General features: G+C 42.1%; 1 protein-coding gene across 2 annotated transcripts; it reads right to left on the bottom strand.

Moving 5' to 3' along the window:
* Nucleotides 1-6,347: 6,347 nt before the first annotated feature.
* Nucleotides 6,348-12,344, bottom strand: LOC147795540 (extracellular tyrosine-protein kinase PKDCC-like). 2 transcript variants are annotated; one of them, XM_087131703.1, is made up of 5 exons: nucleotides 10,330-12,344; nucleotides 9,161-9,694; nucleotides 8,730-8,858; nucleotides 7,898-8,111; nucleotides 6,348-6,885 (listed from the first exon to the last, which is right to left on the bottom strand). In XM_087131703.1, exons 2-5 carry the CDS (start codon nucleotides 9,686-9,688, stop codon nucleotides 6,647-6,649), a joined length of 1,110 nt encoding a protein of 369 aa, XP_086987829.1. In that variant the 5' UTR covers nucleotides 9,689-9,694; nucleotides 10,330-12,344; the 3' UTR covers nucleotides 6,348-6,646. The 2 variants fall into 2 exon arrangements, with proteins under 2 accessions (XP_086987829.1, XP_086987828.1); XM_087131702.1 differs by lacking the exon at nucleotides 10,330-12,344 and having other exon boundaries at nucleotides 9,161-10,323.
* Between the last annotated feature and the right edge of the window lie 361 nt (nucleotides 12,345-12,705).

Here is a 12,705-nt window from a genome sequence, read left to right as displayed (position 1 = left end):
GTGAAAGGCAATTTTGTGATTTCCTGTCCCCTCCTTCAGAAGCATATACAAAGCACCAAATGTAGCCTCAACCTGTAGAAAGGCCATGAAAGGTTGCAGAAAAAATGAGAATTTTGGGGCTCTTATCCCCAATAAAATTCCCCCCCCCCAAAAAAAAAAATGGTTTGGATCCACTTGGCTCTTCTACCTGTTTTGTAATGTTCGGTCAGACTCTATGTACATGTATTTTGTATCCCTCAGTACGGAAAAAGCAATTGCCACACAAACTGTATCTTTAATGCTGTGTATATGTGATTGTAATGATAGATATGACGAGAATCCCAGCCTTCAACATTACTTTTGAGCTTTGGATGTATAAAGTTGGCTTCATATGTGTTTATTGAAGACATTAACGAAATGCTCGCTCTCATTGGGGTTTTTTAATTAAGGAGTTCTTAATTTGTGTGCACAACGTGTTTCCAACTTCGACGACCTGTCCCCCACTTTTTCCCTATATCCTGGTCAAACGAATCTCTATCTATCCTACTTCGGACAATAGAATTTTGCCTCTAGTACATGAAGACTTTGAAATGTTTCTCTGATTGCAAAACGTCTTCCTGGTGGTTAAGTAATTACCATAACGTGTCTCACAGTTGTACATTTATTAATATACATGTATTTAGCCTTTGTATATATTGGAGGAGTTTATTCTAGAAGCTTTTATTGTACATTAAGCTACAGTGGAACCGTGCCAAAACTATCGTCGTGATTCTGAGAAATGTTTGCCATAGGCCTACTGCTATTTGGAAAACGATTAGCAGTATTGTCAACATTTCTTTATTCGAATGAGAGGAATGTGTGGTTTGACACAACGTTTTGTTGTCATTAGCAAGAAATGCTCCCTTGTACGCTGGGGATCTGCCCTGTATTGTTGTTTTCAAGTTCATTTCCTCATAGATATTCACATCTGAATCAGCTGCCCAAAATAGAGTACGGAGTTCTGAGTTTTGATTACTCTCCAATGATACAGTCAACTCTCGTTATAACAAACGTGCAGTGGCTAGAAAAAAATTACCTTGTGATAACCATGACTTTGTTATCAAAGGCGAAGAAAAACAAAGAAAAACATTATTCAAAATATTCAGCTGCTCAAAATTTACTCTTTGACACTGTTTTCTTATAACGGTGCTCTTTATATCGAGAGTCAACTGTGTATGTATGTTTATTTTACAAGTAATTATCGATAATGTTTATTTTTGACCATTGTTGATGGCACGTGTAACTGAATTTACTCTCCTGTTACGGTCATGAATATTTTATTGCGAATGTATACGACTACCTCTGTCCGTAATTTTGCACCTCGTAAGTTGCAGGGGGATTTTTTCGTTATCGACTTATGATCGTGTCACATTGCCATGGAAACAACCTATCCTTTTCACCTAGGCCAGTAGCTAGCGTCTACAGGCTGTTGTCTAGTCCGCGAGCGGCGGCGTCTCTTGGAGCTTTTCCAGGCCCTTTCTGTCTCTGATCTTCGAAGCCCTTCTGGTCGCCACACTGCCACTTCGAAATTTATGCCTCAAAGCTGACGTAAAGGGCCTGGATTCTTACGGGAACCTAATGGGGAGCGGTGCTTTTGTACATGAAGAGCAAGTGAATAGTTGCCGTGAAGTGGAAGATTGATCATCACGTTCATGATCCTCTGTGAACCCTCTGTTTTTTTCCTGAGGAGCAAGAAATCAGATGTGTACGAGCTCGCCAATACGCGAATCTTAGCAGTGTTTGAGGACGGTATGTCGGGCTCGGCGTTACACAATTTTGAAGAATTACACTATTAACGCCTGGCGCCATCGGGCTACGAATTCCGTGAAACGCGTGTATTCGGGGGTGTAAGGCCTGGGAGGCGAATTAGGGACTGTTGTGTGGGTTATCTGCTTTGGTTAAGCATTATTTAAATGACATGTATTTGCATGAACGTAAATAAAAACTATACTTGCAGCACAAACAGTATAAAACGCTTGCTTTCTCTCGCTGTTGAAAGGTTATTCATGATTAAACTATGTCTGTGACGTCACTACTTTATTCAAAGTGTAGATTATTTTTACGAATCTACGGCAAACTGTAGATTCGTAAGCTACGAATCTATAGTTATTGTTGCCAACAATAATTATAGATTCGCAAGACAATAACTGGAGATTCGTCACGAATCAACAGTTAATGTCTTACAAATCTACAGTTTTCAAAATGTATTTTTGCGTTGGGGAGATGTTAATCTATATAACGGGTTTTGCCCTTACCCAACGTATATATTAATAAACACTGTATGCTTGACTATTGTCAAGACGAGCACTGAGCATACAGTGTTTATTAATATAGACCCAAGCACATCAAGACGGCTCTCCAACTCAATGGATACAAACACGTCAACCTCTCCAAACCCACCAACGGGACGATATGGTTTCCTATACCCGAAGTCCCCCTGCCACCTCCGGCGTTAGGGTCCCCTTTACCCGAAGCCCCCAAGTCCCCCATTTCCACATTATGTTTGCCTTTCCTGGGCCCCGCATCACACCAACTCCGCAGGATCCTTCAGGCAGCCGACATCCGGGTCATTCACTCAGCGCCCAACAAACTACAGAACCTGCTTCATACCCACAAGGACAAACAAACACCCAGCAGTCGCCCCGGTGTCTACCGCATTCCCTGTGAATGCGACCCAGTATACATCGGGGAGACCGGCAGGAACCTCCACACCAGACTTCAAGAACATCGAGCACACGACCGCAGAGGAGACTACGAGAAATCAGCAATCGTCAAACATGCACACACATCAGACCACCGCATCGAATGGGACAACGCAGAACTCATCGCCCCCATCAAGTGTTGGCACCCAAGAATCTGGGAGGCAATCGAAATCTTCCGGCACAACACCGTCCCACAAGACATCGGATTCAAGCTGAGCGACATCTGGCGCCCACTGCTAGCACCCAAGACCACCACCACCACCACACGGGCAGTAGGGTCCTCTATACCTGAAACCCAGGCCCCCCTCATCCCCTGGTGTTAGGGTCCTCTCTACCCGAAGCCAACCCATCCCCAGTTTCCCGCCTAAACTAGTTTCCCGCCCAAATCTGCATCCTTAATCCTCCACTGGATCCAACACCTGCATGCTCCAGTGCACCCTCAGCAAGCCACCAAGCCACATCACGTTTCACCGACTCCAGACAACCTTTATTACACGGCATCCACTCGAGTCAGCACACATTCTCCTGAGGACGGCCAGAGCATACTGGCCTAAACGTCGAGTTAAACACTCACCGATTCTTCTCAGAACCACACCTCTTCCCAAAAGAGAATTTTACATGGCGTACCCGCAAACCTACATCCTATGTACTTCCGCCATGCAAAGCTTCAAATCTTACTTGTGTACGTTTGCCTTTCTCCATAGAAAATTGACAAAGGTTAGTATCCCTCGTGTTTTCAAGATCAATGCTTTGTAAAGCAAAATTTTCAACTAGGATTTGAATTTTCTCTTCACCTTTCAATAAGGAATTAACTTGATGTCTTTTGGCTGCTTCTCGTTGTCTGGTTTTGTACACTCTTTTGTTATAATGTTGGATTATAGCTTAATTGAAACGACACATCTTCTAGTTGTTCCAAGATCATACCGGTCCTGAGGTGACAGATCTGTCAGAATCGCTTCTCCCCGAGCACATAACGATCTTGCTTGAAGAGTTAGCCCATAAATTATCTTGTATTGCTAATATTTGTAGCGCTATAATAAATTTTAGGAGAAAATTTACGCTTTATAAAAACTCTTAAATGTTATTATTTAACTCCAAAATTGGCATTGTAATTTGAATCCAAAGTTGCACATTCTCCAAGTGAATAGCAATCTGTAGTGAGGGGCATTTCGGAATGATTCATAAGAACATGTAAGTATTAGTGAAGCTCATTTTGAGTGGATTGTAAAGTGGTTCTAAAAGTGGTAACCATACTTTCACGAGGTTGATATAGCATTCTTCAATTTCATAGAGTCCTGTGGCGGTTTTAGTCCGGAAGGTTTCGCAGCAATGACACACGTATAATAATGAATCCAAGGCGCAAGATGAAGAGAATACAGGTACATATCCAGCACCGAGTGTCGACTGCACAAATACTCTCATGAAGTTGATATAGCATTCCTTAGTTTCATAGAGGCCTGTGGTGGTTAGTCCGATTGGTTTGGCTGCACTATGTGACAAACGTGTAACAATGACTCCGAGGCGCAAAAGGGAGGGCAGCGAGTATGTATGCAGCACTGATGCTACGGTGTTGACTGCACCAATACTCTCGATATTTGACTCGGCCCAAACCCGTGCATGTTAATGAATGGAGCAAAGGTGTGCACTCAGGCGTAGGGTAACAGCAAGAGTGTCATAGACTCGAGACTCCACGTTCGTATAACAATGGGAAATAGGTTAAGTCAGAGAATAGACTCGGAACTGTAATTCATGCCTTAACTTAATTTTGATAGGCCGCGTTACCCTGGATGTTACACAGACCAATAATGCCGAAAAGTTCGCGTTGTCGTAATAGGTTGTCTTGAAAACCAATGCAGCTTGGAGCATTTTTTTAAGCAGGAACACTAACTTATGCAACTTGAGCCTGGAACTTACCAATTTCAGGCTATTCTCAATTCCTGTTCCTACCAATTCTTAGTCATGTTGATTTTATTGCTAAGAAAATCTCTAAAAACATTGGACTTCTTAGACGCTCTGCTAAACCTTACCTCCCTACTCCGACATTTAAAATGCTCAGTTCCACCGTGATCTTGCCATTGTTTGATTACTGCAGCGTTATGTGGTCTAGTTGTTCTAGCAATAGTGAGAGACTTGTCAAGCTTCACAATAAACTTGCCAGGTTGATTCTTAATGCCCATCCAAGAACACATATTGCTGATTTACACGAGGCGCTCTCATGGATTCCGATTTACCAATGCTGGCAAAATACTAGAATGTGTGAGGTTTATAAATGTCTTAACTAACTGCACATTACCTCAGCTCTCGTTTCACGCCCCCAACTCATTCATTTGGTACTCGTGCGATCTCCAATGGTTCATTATCTTTGTCCTTCCAGCCCAAGACTAATGCCGGCAAACGAACTTTCCTTCACTTGGGGAGAGTGGGTTGGAACAATGTGGCTAATTCACAAAGAAATGCCTTTGTAATAAAAAGCATTCCCATATTCACCATTTTAGTGTTTTGATCATACCTTGTGTTTGTGTTTTAGTCATCTTGTACTCATTTTTACATTTTTTTCACTTCATACGTTGCATTTTCTCTTACAATTTTTTTGTGTAATGTATTATAATATTTTCTGTGTGCTATGTTCAGTGGTGTTTGGGATAATACTCATACCGTTTGTGTTGCTTGAACTATGGATTTTTATCACATCGATTCCATTTTATGATCTAATTTGCTTTTATATACACATTTAGGTTTTTTGAGTTTTTTGTTGGTTTGTTTTAACGCTACATTGATGGTTTCTTTATTTTATTTAAGTTGTCTGTATATTTTTAATCTTTAGTGTACTGTATGTGTTTTTACTTTAATTTAATTGTATTTGTAATCAGGGCCTTTAAGAATAGCAGTGTTAAACTGAGAAGGCTACCCTGTTGAAATAAAACTAATAATAGTAATAGTGATAATAAGGATATTGCCTAATCCACAACTTTTGCTGAAGATGTACGTGTATATAGGACACGCACAGCTTGTCCGAAACTGGCATAATCATGAGCCTGCGCCTTGCCGACAAAATAGGCGTGCTAATATAACTAAGGGCCTTTGGTCATAACGAAATGAACTGAACACAGTGAGCCGTTGGATATTGTGGACAAACACAATGGCCCTTGGACGTATGGGATTAACCCAGTGGGCCCTCGGACATAGCCTTTTGAGCCCATTCTCTCGAAGGGCTAAGGGTGAGATCGGAGGAAACTGAAATATCCATTGGGCCCAATGACGAAATGGACCAGGCATAATGAACTTGCAGACAAATTGGCCGGATACTTTGGTCCTGCTCAGTGGCAAGGCATGATGGCCCGTGAACGTAAACGGGCCGGCGAATGTGAGGCCTCGGATATATATAAACTCAGGCCGGACATGCTGGGTCACAAACGTTTGCGGACATTGTGGCCAATGTGGGCCATGTGGACGTAGGCCTGGCGAGCTGTTGCACACTACAAACGTGCTTACAGATGGACCCACCGTTAAGGTCTACGTTGGCACTGAAGGTTGATTAAAAAGACTGAACTTGAGCACAAGTAGGCCGCTTTTGGAGGTTTCTTATTACTAGCATGCATAATAAATGCGTTTCTTTTGAGTCACACGTGAGTTCATAATCGACTTTCTGACAGAATGCCAAATTTAATTTCAGTCGAATCTTCTTAGTTCTGTGATCGAATACAAACTACATTTCAGTGCTGGCATAACTTAAACCACTTTTTATGGCACCATGCTTAAACTGTTACACAATATATTCTCATGAAGTATGTGCACCGGCCAGAAGGTCATGTAGTCTTTCTTGTCAATCGTGGTTTGATCGACCCTGGCCGCGGCACGCACGAATTCTTAACTGCCTAATCGCCGCTCTCGTGTCCGTCTTCAACTGAATCCTCTTCGTGTTTCTCCTAATTGTGTTTGAATGTGAAAAACATCAACTGCTGCAGGCGTTCCCTGAGCTCGTTCGCCAGGATCTTTCCCTGGCTGGATAAACCTACGATGTCTTCAACCTCGTGCTGGACAAAAGGCGGTGTGTTGTCCAACAGGGATTCCAACAGGCCTCTGGCAGCGCTGATTACGTTGAACTTGGCGTTTAGTCCGTAACACGTGGAGTTGACGCACGGCACCAGACCGGTGTCGCTGTCAACTGTGGAGAAGACATTCACATAGTAGGTAACTCTATCGGTATCTTTTAAAGATCAAATTACGTTTGAGATTTTTAAATGTACGTTTGTGTAACCAAACTTATCAGAATGATCCACCCTGACAGACATCGTGACTCTAATTTTTAAAGAGTTAATTATTATGAATTTTCTTTGATCACGCACTATTCAAACGTAAAATGTTAACGTTTTCTCTAAAAGAGCCTCGCGGATCCACCCCAACGACATTTTCTCCGATGTTATCACAGTGCAATGTTTAAAATGGAGCCTTGAGCAAGGTAAGGCGAAAGACTGTGTGCCGCCTGTGGGGTGGGGTTTGGGTTATGCTTAACCTTTGAATTAATGGAAATGATCTGGGTTAGGGTAAGAAACGAGCATTCAATTTTTCTGGTAGTTTTAGAGAGAGCAAATTGAATCAAAATTTTCAGAGATCAGGATTTTGTAAGGGTTTCAGAGAAAGGGAGAGTTAATGCACAGAGTTAGTGTGAGGATTATTGGCTGTTTCGGCTAGCAGCCGTTGATTTTGTACATAATTTGTTCGAATGTTGAATTCAGCTTGTTACTTTGATGAAATGTTTATATAATACTCATCTCTAACATGAGCAAAGTCTGTTTATCTGAAAGCCGATACAGTGCATTTGTGTCCTGACAAACGTATCTGTAGTTTTCTAGCATCTAACTGAGTAACGAGTAGATTCGGTTAGTAGATGGTGTTGGGGCTATAGAGAATTTGGTATGGTTGAAGTCGGGTTAAGAAATCGAGAGTTGTGGGGTAAGGTTAGGTAAAGAATTAGGTTGGATAAGTGAGAATTTAACGGATGTGGTTACTCGGTTTAAAGGTATAAGAATCGAAAAGTGGGTGCACTTAGAGGTAGGTTGAAACATGAATTTAACGGGGTTAGGGCTAGTTAAGGAATCAGATATTTAAAGCTCGACGGCTGTCAACTTCAATGAGGAATGTCGGGTCAAAATATTGAGCGGTGCTCCACAACTCACCTATGTTACTTCTTCCCGATTGGGTGTCGACCCTTACGTTGCAATCAGCATGCCTCTGGCATGATAGTTCTTGGGCCGACACGTCATCCAGATCGATAAGCTTGAGTCTGCCATGCACAAGCGTAAACTGGCGGGTCTTAAAATCCCACACGGCCAGGGAGCCCAAAGGCGAATGCTCCAGGTAATGAAGAAGATCGGCCACCTCGATGCTCATCTGTGAGAATGAAAATAAAAAAATATTTAATACTTGTTACTCAATATCCTATCGTAAAGTGCAGGAGGGATTTCTGACATATATATATATATATATTTTAGGATGGAAACAAACAGTTCGTTGAAGGCCATTAAAATGCCTGAGCTCACAAATTTCAGAAGAAATACACTGGCCTAGACATCGAATCCAACTTTGAATGCGCATGCACTTTATCAGTGACGACACTATCAGTAGCAAGATTTTGGACTCGCAGCTGTTTTCAAAAGTTGGTAGTGTTATCCAGTAAGTTAATTGCGCTCGGTATATTCGTTGTTTAAGTCGCTCAGTCCACTTTGAATCAAGAATTAGTAATGAATGCTCACATCCAGACTTTCATTTCTTGAAATTCGCTAATTGCTTGCAATGTGATTCAGGAAAACGTGGGAAGGGATTAATTACCCTTGAGCGAAGATCCTCCTTATATATTGATGCTCACATCTTGATTTGTATACCCAAGGACCACAGTGAGCTGCATGCTGCAATGCAGAAATTTGCTTACAGCTGAAGGAATCTAATTACTGCTTAGCCAACAGTTTACTTGTTACAAAGTAACAAACACCAACCTGCGAGGCAACTTACATCTAGACGTTTATCCCATGGTAACAGCCCCAAGATGCTTCCAGCTGTCCTCTCCCCAATCTCAAACACCGATATCACTCCACGACTTCCCATTGCTGTGTCGTTACTCCGAATACATATACCCAGGCCCTAGGAACACAATTAAACCGTGGTAGTGTCGGGAAAACGTAAAGCCTGGACTCAAAGTCTAAATATCAATATGGTGATAGGCCTAGCTTCTCAGATAATTTTCTTCATAACATTTCTCCAAAAAGCTTACTTTTTAAAATATATATGCTCTTTTCCTACTTATAGAAATATTTGTAAAGTTAATTTTTGCTTCAGTCAGAGGCTTTTTTTTAAGTATAGTGCACGTCAATGACAACTGCCGTTGTCCAATGTTGTCGCTGTGCTGTCATCGTCAGTGACAGATCTAATCTGCATACGTGTACCTTCACTATGTTTGGATGATTTAATTGCATTGTCAGTGCCATCTCCTTCACCAGTTTGTAATTGGTATAGACGTAGCAGTCAGACTTCCTTTTGTACTTGTTTCGGCGGCGGCAGGCCTTGATGTCCTCCACTTTGTCGGTGACCATCTTCAGGGCGACGGATCGACCCCGGTACACCCCGCGATAGACTTCCTTGGTCACGCCCCTACCCAGGTGCTCCTTCTTGTCGATCGTGTCGATGTTGTGACACGCGAGAAGCTCGGGGAGAGACCCGCTGCGGATGCCGTTGATCTCGTCAAGAAGGTCCGACTTGAGTTGTCGCAGCAGCTCCTCTCGCCAATCCAACGCGCGGCGGTCCGGCCGCAGTATGACGGGGATCTCCCCCCCGCGAGGCTCTTTGTGGCGGGTCTTTGTCTGGTAGACAGAGACGGTCAGTTCGTGCACAATGAATACTAAGGGTAGTAGTGTTAGTCCAATTGCACTTCCTGTTAGTACTATTTGACCACACTGTCTACCAGGAAACTTCATATTATACTGATATCAGATTTGGAAAGAAAGAAATTTATATCAGACTGGGAAAAAAGACCCGTGCACATTAACTAAACACTGTATTTGTATTACAATTCGCAGTTTTAAAGAATAATTTCACCGACCAAACGCTTCGATCCCTCGGTTCCGACTTTCCTCTGAAGAATAAGCCTCTTAAGTTCATCTTTTAACTGCAACTTATTTTACCAATACATGTAGGTGGTTCTGCCACCATTTGTCGTCATCACCAGGTGGAATTTAAATACGGCCATTGGGCACATCACTGGCTTGTTTCCAGATAAAGGAAACTTGCAAAGGCGAACCACCCTTTTGGGGAATTTTACAGTAGCCAACGTGTAAAGAGTTTGGGTCATCCTTGCTCCAATGTCACCATTATGCAGGTCAATCTGAGCGCTGCATCACCAAAAATCAACGACCAACATTTTTATTCCGAAACGGGTACCTTTCTGAATGAGTTCAGGAAGCATAGGATAACCGAAATGTACAAAGCTGTGGCAAGTTGAGGGAATTTCGAGGGTGGTCAACATATGTTCCAAAGAGTCACGCACACCAGGCCTATTCTACAGTGGAGAGGCAGTATACTAAAAAAACATACACGTAAAAAACAAATATGCACTCACCACATTCCTTTGTCATTTCAAAGAACTGAAAACGGACGTGCACTCCATGGCCATTTTACCCTCAATATGCCGCAAACAGGATAGGTCGTTGCGTTCTTCAGGAAGAGTGAGGTCGTAATAATGCACGGTTTGTTTGTAGTACAAAGGTCGTGCCGTGCAAACTCTAAGCACACACATGCCGACCTAACCTGCCCATGATCAATGACACAAACTGTCCGACTGAATATTAGAATACAGACATGTCTACATGTTTATCGAGTAACATTTATAATCATAGCAGGCAATGACTTTTCGTGTACAGGTGATTCTACGGGTTGCAACCTCGCGCAACGGGGTAAGCATCAAGCCTCCTTCCGCCGTTGCAATCGCTAGGCGCGATGCGTGGGCATTTAGGAAGGAGGACTTTAATCCTCCATGGGCAGGTTTTACCATCGTTCTGGAATGAATACTCGACTGTCCCTTTTCCTGTCTTTCTTTCTGGTATAAGAAACTTGTCTAGGCCTGGCCAGCCAATCGTGGCGGCCTTGTGAAGATGGATTGATTTTCAAAGAATCCGATTTTCCAAGGTAAAGAGCGCTGTAACCGAAAAGTCTGAGCGTTATATCCCAAAAAGCTTTGTAAACGGGAGCACTACAAGCAACCACATAAAAAATACACAGTGAATGGGCGTGAAGTTGGGGAAATGAAAATAGAGCGTTAGATCGGTATAGTAAGTATAGTATAGGGCGTTGTATCAGGAACGCTGGAACAGTAATCTACTGTATCTGCACTGTGACCATTTTCCGGCCACAAGTTGTATGTACAGTACATGTACATTGCACAAGCACATTTACTGTACACCAACCTATTTGATCGTGGCCTTGAGCAAGGATGGGTGGTGGGCATGGGCAGCACACAGTTAAGTGCCTGGTAACTTTATAAACAGTGGGCGGTTTGTGTTTTCACTGGCCCTATTATGAGGCCTGGTTAATGGCATAAGCTAATTGGTCGTAAAGTGTTTATTAGATTAACCAAACCGCAGGGGAGGACTCCTTCAGAGGGCTCACGGCATTTGCACGGCTTTTTGTCTCACCTCAAGGTGTCCTCAGGAGGTCACGACCAGGAGCATTTTCACCGTATTTTCACATGGTAAACGACCGTGAAATCGCCGTGAAAAAAATTTTCACGGTGAAACTGCGAATTCACAACGAATTCACGGTGTTCAAATTCATAGTGATATATAATCCTACACAATATTTCTCACGTGACATGGCCTGAACAGTTTAGACAATTTTCCCCTTAATTTCTCACACTTCTCCCAACATGTACGCGTACATGGAGGCCCCCTTTCATTTTTACTCTTAATTTACACGTATTTCAGACGCTCTGTTTATTTTGGACAAGAAACTTAGTACATGTACATGTCTTCTCTGGAAGTGGTGAGGAAGAAATTCCTTGAAAAATCTGAGGGAAGCATTTCTCTTTGAACAGAACAACACAAACAGATTCTAGCCCACAAATTTGCATAAAAATGTGTGGAGAAACTGGCTTAGGGATGAACGCATCACGTACGCTGCAACAGGACAAAAGGCATCTGCCGCTACATGTACATGTACCGGTATATCTACAAATACATGTACATGCTCACATACATATACATGTACACAGAACCACCTGGATGTACATGTGTACAAACACATGTAGTTTTGAAAATGGGTTCTGCCATGCGTATGTATCCATAGATCTAAATATGGCTTAGTTACAAGTATTTTCTCCTTTTTTCTGTTCCTGATATTTCATGGTGGGGGTGTGATATTAAAATCACGATAATATTTGGAAAATTTTGCTATAATGATGATGGACAGAGCATACATGTACTGTCCGAAACGTTGAGTACCACCGGTTCTTTTCAGAACCCCATATGCTAAAAAGCGATATATATCCATGGTGCTACCGCAAACCTATCTACAGTACGGTAGTTTACTTGTATTTATAACCAGTTCAATTATCTGTCTTACATTTTAATAATTTTGTTTTCAACACAAGAAGTCGATGCCAAAAAAACCAAGCACAATGACAGTTTCTTGAAAAATCAAATCTCCTTCAAAAAACTCAATTACACTGGGAAACCAAAATGAAATCCCACTGTACAAAGAACGGGCAAAAGGCACATAGATTGTATGCAATAATGTACTTTTTAGGGAAAAGATGTATCACTTGATAAAATTTCCAAAGTCAGATGTAGGTCACTTTTAGTTTTTAAATCTTGATGTACCAGTACAGCTTTTACATTAAAAAAAAGGGCCAATGCTCCTTTCTATCTTGCTATCTTGCGGTGAAAAGTTCTACTGGGTCACAATCATGTTATTTTACTACAAATTTCCTTGTACAAAAATA

This window comes from Acanthaster planci, unplaced genomic scaffold, assembly GCF_054643075.1.
Source record: "Acanthaster planci isolate LZ-2023a unplaced genomic scaffold, COTS_SCS Contig8, whole genome shotgun sequence".
NCBI lineage: Eukaryota > Metazoa > Echinodermata > Asteroidea > Valvatida > Acanthasteridae > Acanthaster > Acanthaster planci.
This window is presented reverse-complemented; position numbering and strand designations above follow the sequence as displayed.